Source organism: Leiobunum rupestre, chromosome 10 (assembly GCF_980474605.1).
Source record: "Leiobunum rupestre chromosome 10, qqLeiRupe1.1.hap1, whole genome shotgun sequence".
Classification (NCBI taxonomy): Eukaryota; Metazoa; Arthropoda; class Arachnida; order Opiliones; family Sclerosomatidae; genus Leiobunum; species Leiobunum rupestre.
Window position 1 is genome coordinate 3,292,626 of NC_143393.1, and position 18,029 is coordinate 3,310,654.

General features: G+C 35.9%; 2 protein-coding genes across 2 annotated transcripts; one reads left to right on the top strand and one right to left on the bottom strand.

Moving 5' to 3' along the window:
• The first annotated feature begins 8,226 nt into the window (after nucleotides 1-8,226).
• On the top strand, nucleotides 8,227-10,980 carry LOC149923361 (uncharacterized). Its single transcript, XM_090161595.1, has one exon. It carries the CDS (start codon nucleotides 8,227-8,229, stop codon nucleotides 10,750-10,752), a length of 2,526 nt encoding a protein of 841 aa, XP_090017721.1. The 3' UTR covers nucleotides 10,753-10,980.
• A 5,674-nt stretch (nucleotides 10,981-16,654) lies between these two features.
• LOC149923362 (uncharacterized) lies at nucleotides 16,655-17,455 on the bottom strand. The gene has a single exon (XM_090161596.1). It carries the CDS (start codon nucleotides 17,453-17,455, stop codon nucleotides 16,655-16,657), a length of 801 nt encoding a protein of 266 aa, XP_090017722.1.
• Between the last annotated feature and the right edge of the window lie 574 nt (nucleotides 17,456-18,029).

Genomic DNA, 18,029 nt, shown 5'->3' on the forward strand with positions numbered 1-18,029 from the left:
TAATAATAGAATACGTAAGAAATTGCCGATGGCCTAACCAAATACGATTTACTACATTTAGGACATTTTGGAAAAAAAGGGGGGTACGCGAAAAACAAAATTGCAATTTTAGATTAAGCGCATAAAGAAAACGACTTGCGAATAATGCCAGACTCTTTTTGGGGTCAAAAAGGGCAAAAAACGGGAGGTGGTAATTCTAGCTCTATTATTGGTCAACCCATGCAAGCTCTCCAAAGGTTTCAAGTTATGTTGTCTTTTTATTGGTAAGTTAAGAGAAAGTTTTTCAACTCATGGTAAAAGTATATAAACTTACTGAAAAACAAACCCACGTGTTTTTAACATTTTTTGGCGCGACTTTTGTGAAGTATGTCTGTCTGTTTTATTACTTATATTTAATATGAAGGAACTAAGAACTTACCACTATATATAATTAATTTAATAAAATTAGTAAATAATAATTTCTAACGCTAGAATATAAATGTTTCATACTTTTTTAAATAAATATGGAGGAAAAGAACTATTAATAGTTAATTCTTTAAAAAAACAATTTAGACCTTAATGTAATAATTTATAATGCTACAATATAAATGTTTTTTACCTTTTTAATTAAATATGGAAGAAAATAAGGAATTTAGTATAAAATGTAGGGAGTCTAATTGTACTGATTCCTTTAAAACCATAAATAAATTAAAAAAACATTTAACTAATGTTCATAAAATAATTTTTGAAGATAAGGAGCACTGTTTTATTAATTACGCAGGTAACTTAAAATACTTTTTTACAATTTAATTTAACAAACACTTAAAACCAACAAAACATAATTTCAGCATTTCTGTCATTTAAAGATGAGTTCGAGAAGAAATATAATATACAGTATTTGAAAAACAAAACTTGCAACAGGAAGACTGAAAAAGTTGAGTATTGGTATTGTAACAGAGCTGGACATTACAGGAAAACTACACTAGGGCAGCGACAATCAAAAGCTATGGGAACTTCTAAAATCAATGGGCAATGTGCTGCTACGCTAAAAGTGTATATTCCACTTGGAAATGGAAAAGTTATTATCTACTCTTGTAACACTCACTATGGTCATAATGTGGAACTATGTCATATTCGAATACCGAAATCAGATAGGCAAATGATTGCAGCTAAGCTGACTCAAGGTGTGAGAAAGAAAAGAGTACTGGATGACTTATATGAGAGTAATGTAGACCATTTGCAAAGGAAGCATCTTACAGTTACCAAAGATTTAAATAATATTGGAAAACCATTTGGTTTGAATACCACAGAACGCCACGCGGAAGACCATCTAAGCGTTGATGCGTATGTTTGCGAGAAAGTTGCCAGTAATAATAAAACCATACTACTTTACAAAAAGCAACATGAGGACAGAAATCAAATTCCTGAAAATACACATTATGTAGATTTTAAACCACAAGATTTTGCATTGGGAATAATGTCCCCATTTCAACGAAACATGCTAAAACAATTTGGAGAAAAAATTATTTGTTTTGACGCTACTCATGGTACAAATGCCTACAGTTTCAAATTGATAACTGTTTTGAAGAAGGAATACCAGTTGGTTGGTTGATCTCAAATAGAGAAGACGGAGAAGTTTTGAGGATATTTTTTCAAGAAATTAAGAACGTAGTTGGTGATATAAAAGCGAAACTAATAATGTCAGACAAAGCCCCACAATATTATTCAAGCTGGTGCAATGTGTTTGGAGAAGAAAGTAAAATCTTACTATGTAAATGGCATGTTTACCACGATATACAAAAGAAGTTACCAATAATACCTAAAAAAGAAGTTTCTTCACAAGTGTTTAAGGGAATAACAGTGTTGATGGATGAAAGAATTCCTGAAAAGTTTGAATTAATGTTGGAAACCTTCGTCTCGGAAATGCAAGAAAATGAAAGCACTGTAGAATTTGGAAATTATTTTGTAAAAGAGTGGGCCACTTGTAAGAAGCAATGGGCTGCATGCTACAGAGAAGATAGTGAAATAAATACAAATATGCACTTGGAAGCATTTCACAAAGTTTTCAAACATCAGTATCTTGAGGGAAAACAAAATAAAAGAGTTGATAAATGTTTGGCAACCCTGTTTAATTACGATCATACCCAGACACACCATCGAGTTATCAAACTTTTAAAGGGAAAAATAACTTGGAAATCATCAAAAAACTTCAAACGACACAAACATGCCATTGAAATGCCTATTTCTTTAGTTGAAAAAATTTCTGAAGTTTCATGGCAAGTATGTAGTGAAGAATCTTTGAAAGACGCAGAAACTGATGCGTATCATAACATTAAGTATATTGTCACCAAGAAGACTAATATTTGTAACAATTGTCACGCATCATGTGCAATATGTAAAGTATGCATACATAAATTTTCATGCACATGCCTAGACCGCTTTATTAATTCCAACTTATGTAAACACATTCATCTAGTCAATATCGTTGAAAGTGAAAAAAATTCAGTGAAGCAAATTGAATCAAATAATAACCCAACTAACATGGCACAACTAACCAGTTCTATCGAATGCCAAGAAACTCATGAAACAGCTACAAATGTGACCAACCAAACTGATGTTACTTTCTTACAAAAAGTGTTATCTGATTGTAACAGAAAGCAATCTCTAGAGAATGAGAAATAATCTTTTATTTCAAAAGAGGAAACATTAATTGGCGCAATTAGGAAATGCCAAAATATAGATATTTTAAATACAGTTGAAAAACAAGTAACAGCATCTAAATCTTTACTGGATATACAAATTTCTAAATCAACTCGCATTGAGAGTATTAAAACCAAAATGGATGGGTTGGACATAAATACTGCGGCAACAAATAGTCAAAATAATCCTACAGACATGCATATTCCAACAATGAAGATTCCACACAACAATCTCGTTGAAAAGCAGAAGATATTTTTTTCTACTGTAAAGAAGCGAAGCACAACTAATATTCGTTACGCAAAACCAGACCTAGCCGAGAAAGCTTCAATGGAATTTTATTTAACTAAGAAACGTTCTAATGGAAACCATGAACATTCAACCACTCCTGAACATTCTTATTGTACAACTATACCTGAAGATAATAAACCTACCCTTGGAAAATCAACTTTCAGTAAACTATCTAAAAGGTCGGTGTTAGAGCGCAAAAAAATTGTGCAGTTTCTCAAATATTTTGTTGAAAAAAGCATAGTAGATAAAGCTATAGATGGATGAGGGAAAATAGAAGAATCAAACATTGAAATAATACCTGAAAATGTACAAGACGAAGTTATTAATATTAGTGCAAAGATTAGAGATGCTGCCATAAAGTATTTTACTTCGGAAGCCATGCTAATAATAAACCAAATTTTAAATATAAAAACTGATCTTTGGAAATGTTATTCCTGTCCAAAGATTTCGACAACTATGGACATGGTCGCTTGTGATAAATGTGAAAAGTGGCAACATTGGAAATGTGTTGAGTATACTGGAAAAGAAGATATTTACATATGTGAAAATTGTAGAATTACAGGAGTAGATTAAAACTACTACTGTATTTCTAGAATTTTCACTACTACTATAGTAGATTTGTATTTAATTTTTTAATATAAAAATATTAAGCCTTTGCCAAAACTCACGTAAACAATAAAATGTTTTCAATATTTTCAGGAGTTCAATTTTTTTTAAATATTTACTACATAAATTTAAATCCGAATAGATGCTAAATATTATTTTCCAAAAAAAATGCAGTTAATACTTTTCATTTACTTTATGTTTCCTTGTAACTATGAAATCACAAGACACTACAATATTTCTATTCATTCATGATTCACCATGAATTAAAAGACAACATAACTTGAAACCTTTGGATAGCTAGCGTGGTTTGACCAATATTAGAGCTAGAATTACCACCTCCCATTCTTTGCCATTTTTGACCCACAAAAAGAGTCTGGCATTTAGTCGCAAGTGGAAAACGCATCCAGTATGGGAAATCAAAGATAATATAACTACGTACCCTAGATTCGAAATCACGGCGTTTCTCGATAGTTCGTTTTCTCGTGAGGCTTTTACTGTGTTCGCGCCGAAAGTCGGAAAAATCGGGCTCCATAGCAGGGTGAGAAATAAGGAATTTCAATAGATAACCCAAGATTATATTACTCACCTTTAGTTTTCTTTTGTTTAGAAACATTTTTAGAGCTACAGGCATGATCCATTTTTGTTTTAAAACAATATAACGCCAAAATATCTGGTATCTTGAAAACCGCAAGTCAAAAACCACGGCGCAATTTTCACTAAACCTTTACGTTTTAACTAGATGTCGGTAGCCCTGCCAGCTCCATGGAGGCAGTTTTTTTTTCGACTTCCGCCGGGAACTCAGTAAGAGCCTGCGTTTACGTGCAAGGAGCTTGATTTCGAAACTAGGGTACGGAGTTATATTATCTTTGGGGAAATATAGGAGACTGAAAACATTGGTTCATTAACTTCTGCAATTACTTGTATAAAATTAAGTGGCCAAATTAGATGTATAGTGGTAAAGGGACTTGAGAGTTTAGTCATTAAAAGTATCGATAATTTTATATCGCCCCCCCCCCGCGATGCATAGAGATGTAATCCCAGTACAGTTAATTTGGCCACTTAATTGTACCCAACTAATTGTAAACAACAAATTTGTCCAATGTCAACAGTAAACTTTTAGGAATGATTAAAAATAATTCTGTTCACACTATACATTTTTCTTGCTTATAAGTAGTTTGATCATTAAATTACAATTAAGTGATCCAATTAATTATATAGCGTGAAAGGGTTTTAGTGTGCCCACTTATATATATTTTTTCAAACGTATTAATATTTTCTGATTGTTACAAAGTTGTTTCCATTCTGAATTGGAATATCTCACCTTTTCTCTTTCCCTGTATGTAACTCCCTCGGATTTAAGTTCCCTTACTTGAAGTACACGACTATCATTTATCGCCATCTTCCCTCACCTTGGTGAATTCATTTCTTTGAGACGGGTTAGGAGATATGACTCCTAACGCTGGTAAAAAATTTGAAACTGTTAAGATATTGAACAAAAATATGAAAATAAAAGCCCTTGCAAATTCCTCTTAAACAATAAAAAAACTGATATTATATCGTCCAAAACACAATTTATATTTACGTCGTGTTTCTTACTTTATTAAAACATCAGCAAATGATTTTCCCACGTTTTTAAACTATCAATGTCAGTAAGTTTTTCACGAGCGGCTAATTCTCCGACTAGTTGGAAGAGTTTGTTGGTGGTCCTTATTCTCGGACACCCCGAAAGGCGGCCATTATACCTCCATTTGTGTAATGCTTCTTGGACGGACCACGGTCGTGGACGGACAGTTGTCGGTCGATGTTGTTGTTAAATTATCTACTTATTTGGAAATGGATTATCATTCCCTGTGCTAAAGCTTGGAAGAATGAATACCTATTCTTTTACGTGGTGTTTATCTGACCCTAATTACATGTAAACCTCCTGTAAAAATAATTCGATTTTTCAATTTTTGATTTAAAAGTAAGTCGAAACAAAATGCATCAAGTTTAATTTCCTACATTCCAGCAGAGGTAATAGGAAATGTGAAAAAAAAAAATTGGCAAGTAGAAAAACCGAGAAAAACATATTGAGTTAAAAACGCGGGAAAAATTATTCGCTAATGTTTTCGTAAAGTAGGATACACGATGTGAATAACAAATTGTGTTTGAACGATATAATATCAGTTTATTATTGTTTAAGAGGTATTTGCAAGGATTTTTATTTTCAAATCTTGGCTCACTATCTAAACAGTTCCAATGTTTTACCAGCGTTAGGAGTCACATTTCCCAACCCTTCTCAAAGAAATGAATTCACCAAGGTGATTGAAAGTTGCGACTAATGCAAGTAGTGGCCTTCAAGTAAGGGGACTTAAATCCAAGGGAGGGTGTTACAGGGCAAGAGAAAAGGGGAGATATTCCAATTCAGAATGGAATTTTTTTTGTCTGTTTCAATCAGGAAATATTAATACGCTTGAAAAAAATATATACGAGGGCACTCTAAAGCCCTTTCACGCTATTCAATTAATTGGATCACCTAATTCTATCAAACTACTTATAAGCAAGAAAAATGAATATTGTGAACATAAATCGTTTTTGAATCATTATTACAATGTTTCTCTTCACACTGGACAATTTTGTTGTTTACAATTAGCAGGGTACAATTAAGTGGCAAAATTAGCTGTACGGGGAAGTTCCATTCGACCTATGCAATTAATTTGGCCACTTAATTATAAACAAGTATTGGTTATAAAGAAAAATTGTATAGTGTGAACAGAAAAAAAAATGTAACCATTGAGGCAATTTTTACGCTCACACTATACAATTTTCTTCTGTTCAATTAGTTGAATCAGAAGTAAATGAACCAAAGTCATCAAACCGAGCATGAAAAATGGGAGGCATTTTAATAATGGATTTCTCTTAATCGTTTAGCTTATGTCCAGTGCTATCGTGTCACACAGAAAACCTAATATGGAATTATGGGTAAATTTAAAATAATCTCGCTTTTTTAAACCGCTTAAGGCTGCGAAAGAACGTGCGAATTTTCAAATAATCATTTTGTTCCGTAGTAAAATCACTTAATTGTCATAAATAATTAAACATTACCTGACTCAGCTAGTTTTAATAATAGAAAACGTAAGAATTTGCGGATAGGCTAACCAAATACGATTTACTACATTTTGGAGTAAAGTGGGGTACGCGAAACACAACTTTGCAATTTTCTAACCTTTCCCTAAACCCAGGAAGGTTTTGGGGAATTGGGTACTCACCATTTTATTTCTTCAGTTTTCCTGGTTTGTTTTGTTACTTTTTGCTTCTCAGAGGGGTCACACGGGACGGTTTTTTTTTGTTTTCGCGGTGACAGTTCTTCTCGTTTTACAGCGCGTATGCCTGATTGACATTATGGATATTACTATCATTTTATATGATATTAATATCGCTTTTTATGAAATTAATATCGCTTTTACTAAAATAATATCAATGTTTATGAAATTAATATAACTTTTTGTGAAATTATTATCTTTATTTTATGAAATTAATCTTTTTTATTAAATTAATATAACTTTTAACTAAGAATTGGATCCAAGTTTGTTATGTTTTTATTTATATATAGGAAGAAGGATTATGTCGCGACAATCGTCGGGCACGTTGAACGCCTTACCTCTCGTCGCGTGCAGGGGCGAAACAAACATCCCTTGTGTTTAATTCCATCGCGTTGAGTGACGTAATAATTACCGAGCCAATGAAATACCAGGATTTTGGGGTTTATTTTTAAGCGGCGGAGCGTACTGGGGGGACCAACGGGTGGATTGAGAGAAACGTCAAAAACGTCTCGACATAGACATTCTCCCTAGGTAAAAATAAAACATTCTTGATTCAATGTTTGTTTTCATAAATATGAAATGCATTTTTTCATATAAACGAAAATTTAAAATATTTCGAAAATAACGATCTTCGAATCGTAAGTTTGTATAAAAAGACGACGACCTAGTTGAAGTATTTTTCGCTGGAACAAGTTACTACCCACTAAAATGGCAGCGTACGTGGGCAACTTGACGATTTCGATTAATATTTATTCATGAATACAATAAGCTCGGGTATATTCAAGTAATATTTATTTAAATAACCAAAAGTTGAATTAAATGTTTAAATAATCTTCTTTAACTAAAATAATTAATAATAATAATAATAATAATTTGAATAAATGGCAATTTTTCCAAATAAATGCTTAAATTAAATAAGTTCAAATGATATTCTTTTGAGCAACTTTTGTTAAATAAATCGGAAAATTTGTGACTAATGAAAAAACAAATCCGAGCAGTACATTTGACCCGCTAACGTAGGCACATCCCACACCAGCGCCTCTTCAATGGCTTAGAAAGACTGATGATCAGATAGGAGCAGACAGTTTAAGATTTGCTGATCCATTTAGTAACTCAAACTATTTTCTTTATTAGTGTTGATAAGCAAACACTATTTTAAAAGATTGCACAAAATATTTCGTCAGGATTAATTAGGATTTTTTTCTCTTTAATTTAGGAAAGCTTCATTGGATTTCTACATCAACTAATCCCGGATAGTAAAGATGGCCACATTTTCACGGCAAAGGAACTAAATCAAAGTTGACAATAATAAAAACACAAAGTTAGAGTGGGATCACGCTAAAAAAATAAAATGTCGAAACTTAGTACTCAAAAGAAAGCGCAGTCTAAAAAGAAGTGCTTCGAATGCGATCAGTGCAATTACACCTGTCTTTACAAAAGCAACCTATTGGTACACAAAAGAAAACACACGGGCGAAAAACCCTACAAATGCGATCTGTGTAGTTTCACATGTACCTTGAAAAGCTACCTTAAAGTTCACAATAGAAAACACACGGGCGAAAAACCCTACATTTGCGATCAATGTAGTTACTCGTGTGTCGAAAAAAGCACACTTAAAGTGCACAAAAGAAAACACACGGGCGAAAAACCCTACAAATGCGATCTGTGTTGTTTCACATGTACCTTGAAAAGCTACCTTAAAGTTCACAATAGAAAACACACGGGCGAAAAACCCTACATTTGCGATCAATGTAGTTACTCGTGTGTCGAAAAAAGCACACTTAGAGTGCACAAAAGAACACACACCGGCGAAAAACCCTACACATGCGATCAATGTAGTTACTCAAGTACCCAAAGTAGCAACCTTAAACAACACAAAAGAACACACGCTAAAAAAGGCACGTTAAAGAAGCGCTTCAAATGCGACCAGTGCAATCACACAACATATTACAAATGCAACTTAGCTATACACAAAAGAATACACACGGGCGACAAACCCTACACATGCGATCAATGTAGTTACTCGTGTGTCGAAAAAAGCACACTTAAAGTGCACAAAAGAAAACACACGGGCGAAAAACCCTACAAATGCGATCTGTGTTGTTTCACATGTACCTTGAAAAGCTACCTTAAAGTTCACAATAGAAAACACACGGGCGAAAAACCCTACATTTGCGATCAATGTAGTTACTCGTGTGTCGAAAAAAGCACACTTAGAGTGCACAAAAGAACACACACCGGCGAAAAACCCTACACATGCGATCAATGTAGTTACTCAAGTACCCAAAGTAGCAACCTTAAACAACACAAAAGAACACACGCTAAAAAAGGCACGTTAAAGAAGCGCTTCAAATGCGACCAGTGCAATCACACAACATATTACAAATGCAACTTAGCTATACACAAAAGAATACACACGGGCGACAAACCCTACACATGCGATCAATGTTGTTACTCGTGTTTAGAAAAATTCACCCTTAAAGTGCACCAAAGAACACACACGGGCGAAAAACCCTACAAATGTGATCAATGTAGTTACACATGTACCCTAAATTACCGCCTTAACGTACACAAAAGAACACACACGGGTGAAAAACCCTACAAATGTGATCAATGTAGATACTCATTTTCCCAAAAACAACAACTAAATAAACACAAAAGAACACACACGGTCGAAAAACCCTATATGTGCGATCTGTGCAATTACAAGTGTGCCCAAATAACCGATTTAAAAATACACAACACAAAACACACCGGCGAAGGACTGTACAAATGCGACGAGTGTAAGTTCACTTCCGTGCGTAAAAGTCATGTAATGATCCATAAAAGGAAACATTCGGGTGAGAAATCGTACAAATGTGACCAGTGTAACTACGCAAGCGCATTGAAAGAGACGCTGATCAATCACCGAAGAAGGCACACCGGAGAAAAACCCTACAAATGTGGTCAGTGCACCTACACATCTGCAATAAAATATCGACTAACTCTACACCAATTAAAACACACGGGCGAAAAACGTTACATATGTGATCAGTGTACCTACTCAACCGCTTTAAATAGCTCCTTGATACGCCACAAAAGAAAACATTCGGGCGAGAAACCCTTCAAATGTGATCGGTGTAGCTACGCATGTTCGGAGAAAATAGGACTTAAGGGTCACGTACGCACTCATACTGGTGAAAAACCGTTCAAATGCGATCAGTGTAGCTACGCAACTGCATTTAGAGCAGGCTTGAAAACACACAAACTAAAGCACAGCAGCGACGAATTTCGATCATGTTTCATAAAACAAGCGAAGCCTTACTCGTGTTCAAAGTGCGGCTTCCGTTGCAAACAGATGCCCCAATTAAAACGTCACGAAATATTTCGTCATTCCCAAGACAAGGCGCACAGGTGCCGTGATTGCGAGAAGACATTCACGACGAAACAACATCTAAGAGTACACCGTCGGATCTGTCCTCGTGGCTTACCAGGCTGTCGACCCGATCGCAATGCATTCACCAGCGTCACCCGAGGTGCTTCAGGTCAGACAGCGTCACAATTTACTCGCTGTCTCGATACGAGCGTCAAGTCTTGCTCGGTGCGACTACGCCGTCTGACGACTGCACGAATTAATGTTCTCACCATTAAAACCAACGCTTGCCTCGTCATTAAACGCGAACCAGACACGGAACTCATTGAGTACCAGGATATTCATGGCGAAACGAAGTTCAATACGGATTGCCCCCAATTCGACGTCACCCGCATCAAACAGGAACCGATGGACTTCATCAACCAACTGTCCATTCCGTCAGTCGTTAATCGGGAATATTTTGAAGGTCGCGATCTGGCACTTTCCCCGGGCACCGCTAACCTTGAATTTAGTCACGGATTGTGAAATAGACGAAATGAAAATAATAAAATCATCCTCGTAGTCTTCTCAGTAGCGTAGCAGTAATGGTGTACTACAACAGGGTCCAGAGCTAGCGTTGAGGTCAGGAACTGTTTTTATTTGTACTGAATTTGTGTTTTTATGATGGTTCTGGTATTCTTAGCATTTTTTAGTTTTCGTTTTCTTATTTCTTAGAATTAGAATTTCCGTAACAAATTCAACTTGTCCGCCATTTCCGCTAATGTATGAAAATTAAATCCTAATATCGTAACATTTACATTTTTTTCTTTTAATGCATATCTGACGCATCACCAAAGTCCTGAAACAATAAAAAAAATTAATTGCTTTTAATGAAGAAAGTCGTGTTGCATTTAGTGTTCTGTAATGTATATTCATCTTTTATTCATTGAGCTGAGCAAGCGAAGCTTTCTTGGATGCACGCCAATGTCATCTTAACGGTCGCGAATACCACTGGATCTATTGATTTGAAATTATACACGGTGATCACTGTTACCACGGGGGATGCTTATAAAAATAATTTTGGTAATTGGTGGTGTATGAGAAACGTTGGGCAATGAGCTCCTTCGGCTCAACTTAAATTCACAGTTCCGAATTTCATCAAGTAGGCTTACAAAATATCGTCAATCGAAACGCATTTTATTATATTTACATCATATATAATAATGTATTTATTTTGCCACATCAATAATACTTTTTGCTATTATAATAATTTATCCCTAGATCGGAAACGAGTATAAAATAAGACAGTGCTAAGTAGTAGAAGAACATGAAAAAGAAAGTGAACAGACTGCGCACTCTGTAACTACGTGCAAGCCTACCTTTTCCTTTTTGCAGTGTTTTTCCTTTAACGAGCTTAACGAAGTCATAGTACGCGATCTTTTGCGTCTAACTTAAAATAACATAATTGTTTGTTTCTTCGTGTTAGATTTAGTTTTTTGAAGTTCCTAGAGTTAAGTTACTACATTTCAAAAAGGAAATCAACGACAATAAAAAAAAATCGGCCAATAGAGGGCTTAGTGGTGATCTCATCGGCAAATTTTCAGTGTGTTCGTAAAAAAACAACATTATACACAAAAATTTGTTATTAGATAAAAACGTTATTCCCCGGGTATTGTAGATAAAGCGTATAACCAATTTGTAAACTCAAATGACGTGGCTAAACGAACCCCCCTGCCGGGAGTGTAGTGAGCTCGGGTGCCCCTCCCTATTCCTTTGTGTCCCCCCGTTGGTGCGGCCCTAACACTTATCTCATCCCTGATTAATCACATGGCGAGTGGCTGTTGCCTAAGGGCCGACACCGTGATGTGTTTCACAAAAAACGGACCACCATTATTAATAAATAAAGCTTAAACCTTTTTAAATCCTAGCACCACCTCTGGCGCCAGTTTTTAGCAAACAAATTTATTTCGTTTAGCCACCATAATGGTGTAACTTTACACTGCCTTTATCTAAATCGATAATTATAAAAAAAAATTAAAACCAGCTTTAAGAGATAAAAAAAACTTTTTGGATATGGACTGAAACCATAATCAATAGATGCAATTGAAAATTGCGTTGCCTTTCTTTCGATTTTCTGCACAATCGCTAGCTTAAATAATTGCCACTTGAAAATTTATTAGGGTTATGACTGTAGTACTCAAATTTGTAGAAATATCGGAATTTCGCCCCTTTGCCACGCCAAGGGGGCCGGTTCTCCTAGAAATGTCTCTGCGTTTCTATAAAATAGAGAGGTTAAGCAAACGCTCTAGAAGTTCCAACGCAACAAATGTGAAAAATTGGGTCGCTTTTCTTTCAAGTTTTTCTCAGCGGATACTGAACTATACGCTAAAAATAAACGTGATCGATGAACGACAAAAAGTTTCATGGGGTTCTAGAAGTTGCATTGGAACTTCTAGAGCGTTACCTTAATCTCTCTATTGAAGATGATTGCACGTTCACGGTTAAATGAAGTATTCCATTCATTTAAAATTATAAAGCATTCGTTTGAAATGATGTCGCGTTCCTTTAAAGTGATGTCGCGTTCCATTAAAGTGATGTCGCGTTCTTTTAAAGTGATGTGGGGTTTGTTTAAATGATATCTCGTTCGTTTAAAAACTCGTCGCGTTTTTTTTTAAATGGCGATGCATTCATTTAAAAAGCCGTCGGATTCCTTTAAAAAGACGTCGCATTCGTTTAAAATGATGAGGCATTCATTTAAAAAGACGTCGCATTCTTTAACAAGTTGGGCAAGCCAAATTATACTTTAAAATCCAATTAAAACTAGGCCTATTATGACTTCGAAAATGAGAGAAGGGAAGGGAAATGTGAATAGGTGAATCTTTCCCACAAAAACTCTCCAGGGACCATATTCTGTAACTTTTATAAATATTAAAAGTTAAAAATCCAACTGCGCATGTCGGGAAGAGGCTGACTAAAAATAAAATAAAATATCGATAGTATCGATTCGGAAAAACTATTGTTACAACTACAGAAGTACGATTTTTTTAAGAGTAACTTATTTTAAGTAAAACTAAATAAGCAATCTTGATATATAAGGCAGATGGAAGCTTTGAGCTTCTAAATTTATTGTTTTGGGTACGCGAGCTAGCTTGTATTTTGTAAAATAAGCTAAATTAATAAAATGTAGTTGTGACATCGAAACATCAGAACGTTGCGGTTGATTATAGCCAATGAGGTAGAGTAATTCGTCATTCGTTGGAGTCCAAAATACAGCTCACGAGTCACAACTTCTTTCGATCTTGTCATGTGCGTGATGAGGTTTAAAAATATTATTTTCTCCGTTTTTTTATAATTTTCAGATCATATCCAATTGTGCTTAGTTTTTAATCAAACCTTTGAACTTAAACACGCTCCAATTAAACGAAACAAGATTTAATCGTTTTACTGGAATTAATTGTATTATTCAATTCAGCCGTGTGTAGTTCGGGTTACGCGTTTAAAGATATAGGCAACAAATAGCTTAATCTATCTAATGTAACTTACGACTCTGTAATTTTGGCCAAAATATTGGGCTTTTGGAGCACTGTGGACCTTCATCTACAGCAGCTGTGGGAAAACCACGTGTTTTGAAATCGGTCCGTAAAGTTGGTTGTCTCCTCTTGAGTATTATACTAGAATCTAGGTACTTCTTAGGTTGATTCTCACTACTACAACAATAAACCTTGGATGGTCCGTCAAAAAGGCTGCCGGTTGGGATTTCTCAGGTATCGTCTAAATACTAGGAGCCGTTCGCGGAGAGTTGTGAATAGGAAGTGTCATACTTACATTTATGTTACTTGTGGCTGTAGTGTGAGATTGCGTAAAGAATATTTCATTGTGCTTGTCACTGTCATAAATATGTAGTCCAGTATATACTGAGAGCACAGTTTTAGAGCTAGTTCCAAAATTGCGATGCTTGCCGGATTGCTATTCATTAGTAGATACTCTAGAGGCTCTTACGGGCGGTTCGCCCTTCACACGTTCCAAAAGCGAACAAGTTCACTAGAATCTAGTTTTCGATCGTTACATTAAATGTTAACAGAATTGGCGTCATGATTCGATCTTAGATATACGGAAAATGTGTCAATATGGCGTGTCTAGGCGTTCCTCCAAAAGGGTTCCACCAAGAACGAATTCATGTTCTTAAGAAGGATGGAGAGTTCTGGAACGCGTTCCCTCGGTTTGTACCGAAGGTTCGTCTTGTTGATCATCTATAGACAGACAGTGGCTACGTTCAGTGAAGCTTAACGGTCTTACGTTTGCGTTAATTCCGTTGAGACTTTTGCTGAACGCTTTTTAAGGATTGTTGTAATTGCAGCTAGCCTTCCCGTGTTCTGTGACGTCACGATTCCGTTTAACAGCGAAGAAACCTGCTCTTTCAATCGTTGAGTTTGTTGAGCTAACGTTGCCAACGTGACGTCAAAACCGGAAAATACAAAAACCGTTTAGTTAAAAAAAGTTGTCAACGTTGAGACCATTGAGCTTCACTGAACGTAGCCTATATACATCCATAAGACGAAATTATAAATGACAGACGAATTTTCGTTACAAACGTGGTACCAGAGCCTAATGCTACACTCCCATATTCTTGGTAAACTGGATAATTCTTAGTACCATCAATTTCAAATCGAGCGTTAGAAGGACATTGCGATAAATATATCCGTGGATGTTGATTTTAATACTATGCCGGGAATGAGCTCTTGGTAACTAATTGTAGAAAATTTGGATTTGGGTTTACACCGATTTTCTCTGGTTTAATTTTTTGGTTCAGGGAGAGCTATATTTTACTTTATATCGCCGACTGAAAAATGATATAAGGTTTTTTTTATCGTTTTGTTTTGGGAGGCTTCTAATTGCGCCTATATGATTTTGTTCTGGACTGACGTTTATCTAAGTAAAATGACAAGTTTTGTTTTTAAAGTTTAGTTTTATTTTTAGGAATGGTGGTTTTTTCCATCCTTGTCGACTTCGAGGCTAGGTCGAGAGTGGCAATACATTTTTCAAATACAATGAAAGGAAGCTGGGTTGTGAAATCAACGGACTCGATGCGGGAATCTTGGACGCCTGGGGAAAACGGGGGAAATTGGCTCAAAGTGGCGAAATTTTAGCGCCAAATCGGCGCTGTCCATTTCCCCGGTTCCAAGAATCCCACGTCGACAACCGAGCCTACGCGTTACAATATAATAGACATTTTTAGAGGATTAATTTTACATTTGGAAAGTTTTTAAGATATTATTTTTGCAATTGGAATTTATACATGTTTGGATTTTATTTTAAATTATACAATTTTAGTTCTGCAATTACATTTTATTATTTTTATTTATTACGACATTTGATTTAAACATTTTAATTAAATTACGAGGCGGTTTTTTAACACTCCCCCCGGTGATAATGCTAATTATCACCAGAAGAAATGTTTTAATCAGTAATTTCTAAATTCGCTAAGTGATGCACAGAACGTTTAATGTCATATCCTTTAGAATTTTTTACAATGCAGGCACGGATTTTATTGCCTTCACCTAAAATTATTTATTTGACAATTCCTAACTTCCACATAGGACGTGGTATTTTATCGTCATAGACGATTACAACATCCAATACTTTAAACAATGTAGATTTTCTTTTATTCGGGTCAGCATGATGAGCTGATCTCAATTCCATCAAGTAATCATGCCGCCATTTTTTCCAAATTCGTTGCATAATTTGTTCGCGATGTTTTTGTCTAATTTTTAATTGATCTCTTTTAATTGTAAGATTTTCTTTAAATTGGAGAGGTGGCAACGAAGTTAATCTTCGGCCAATTACTAGATCAGCTGGACAGAGAGGTTATGGTTCATTTGGGTCATTATAAGTGTACGCAATGGGACGCGAATTTATAATAGCTTCCGTTTCGGAGAGTACAGTTTCCATCTCTGTATAGTTTAGCAAGGCGGTACCTAGCGTTTTCTTTAGGGATGTTTTTATTGAGCGAATTAAACGCTCCCAAAATCCCCCTATCCAAGCTGATCGTTCTATTATATAACTCCATTTTATACCGTGATTTCCAAAAAATTCTTTTATTTCCGCATCATTGAGTTTCTCCCATATTTTTTGTAATTCTTTATCAGCTTTCTTAAAAGTTAGGGCATTGTCTGAAAAAATTACACTGGGTAGACCCCTTCGGGAAATCACGCGTCTTAATGCTAATAAAAACTCTCGAGTGCTGAGTGATGGATGGAGTTCAATATGAACTGCTCGCGTAACGGCGCATGTGGCTAACAAGACGTACGCCTTTTGTTTATTGTTTTCAATTTTGATCATTGTAGGACCGAAAAAATCTACGCCTATAATGGAGAAAGCTGGATTTTCGCTGATACGTTCTTTGGGTAACGGAGCGGTAGGCACTTCGCCTAGTTTGGCTTTAAACCGTTTACATTTTGGGCAATCTTTTACAATTGTTCTGGCCAACTGCCTCCCGGCCGCCAACCAATTGGGCGATGGTGTCTCCGATTCCCCCGTGATTAACTTGAGTATGACTTCTTATCATTAATAATTTTGAAAATCGAAAAAGTTTGTTTAAAATGATGGGGTGCTTCTCGTTGTAAGTCGGGTCTTCGGATTCCCCTAAACGACCCCCCAAACAAATAATACCCCCCTCGTTTAGGATGGGGCTTAAAGAAGCGATGTTGGACGAAGGGTGCACTTTTTCACCCTTTTCGAGTGATTTTAATTCTGGGCGATATTCTTCGGCCTGAATGTCTTTTACGAATTTTAATTCCGCGTATTTCATTTCTCCCGCGGTTATAGGGCCTGTAGTTTTGCCTAATTTCCTAGCCGCTTTTACAAATCTTAACGCGTAAGCTGTTACGCGCAACATTTTATCTAGGGAGTTACTTCGATCTAAATCGACTATTTTATGCACCCATACTGTTTTGACAACGTTCACCGACATGACTAGTTTTCGCCTCTCCTCGGCTACTATTTTTAAATTGGGTTCTGGCATTGTTTTTGGCCAGTGCTCTTTTGTTTTTCCCAACCATGGTGGACCATTAAACCACAGTTTATTTTTTGGTAAGTTAGAGGCTTTAATTCCTCGGGTTGGTAAATCCGCGGGATTATCTACCCCTGGGCAGTGCGCCCACTCGCTGTTTCTAGTTAAAGTTTGAATCTCACTAGTTCGATTGTGTATGAAGGGTTTCCATATTTTTGGAGAGTCGGTTACCCACGACATATAGCTATTGTCGAGTCGGTCCAAAAATAAAATTTTGTTATTTCTTCCCCGAAAGTCCCCTTTACACTATTGGTCAATCTAGCGCCTAAAAGGCATCCCATTAATTCGAGCCTTGGGAGCGTAAGTACTTTTTCTTTTAGGGGAGCTACCCTCGATTTTGCCGTTATTAGGGAAACTCCAATTTGGTTTGTTTTTGTTACGTACCTTACATAAATAGCAGTGGCGTAAGCTTTTGCGCTAGCGTCGCAAAAACAATGCAATTCTATTTGGACTACATCTTGGTTTGCATCGTGAAAATAATGTCTGTTTATTTTAATTTCATGCAGTAGGTGTAACTCTGCGCACCAAGATTCGAATTGCGTACCGATTTCTTCCGATAATTCCGAATGCCAGTTTATTTTTTCTAGCTTCCATATCTCCTGAAAGAGGATTTTAGCGCGAATCGTGAATGGAGCTAATAAGCCTATCGGATCAAAGATTTGTGATACGAGGCTTAAAACTTGTCGTTTAGTTCGTTTAAGCGCACTTACGACCGCTATTAGTTTGCTTAGGTCAAAGGTAAAAATGTCTGAAT

Bases quoted from the DNA above. Each gene is read 5' to 3' on its own strand.
- LOC149923361 (XM_090161595.1), top strand. From the start codon at position 8,227: ATGTCGAAACTTAGTACTCAAAAGAAAGCGCAGTCTAAAAAGAAGTGC.
- LOC149923362 (XM_090161596.1), bottom strand. From the start codon at position 17,455: ATGTCGTGGGTAACCGACTCTCCAAAAATATGGAAACCCTTCATACAC.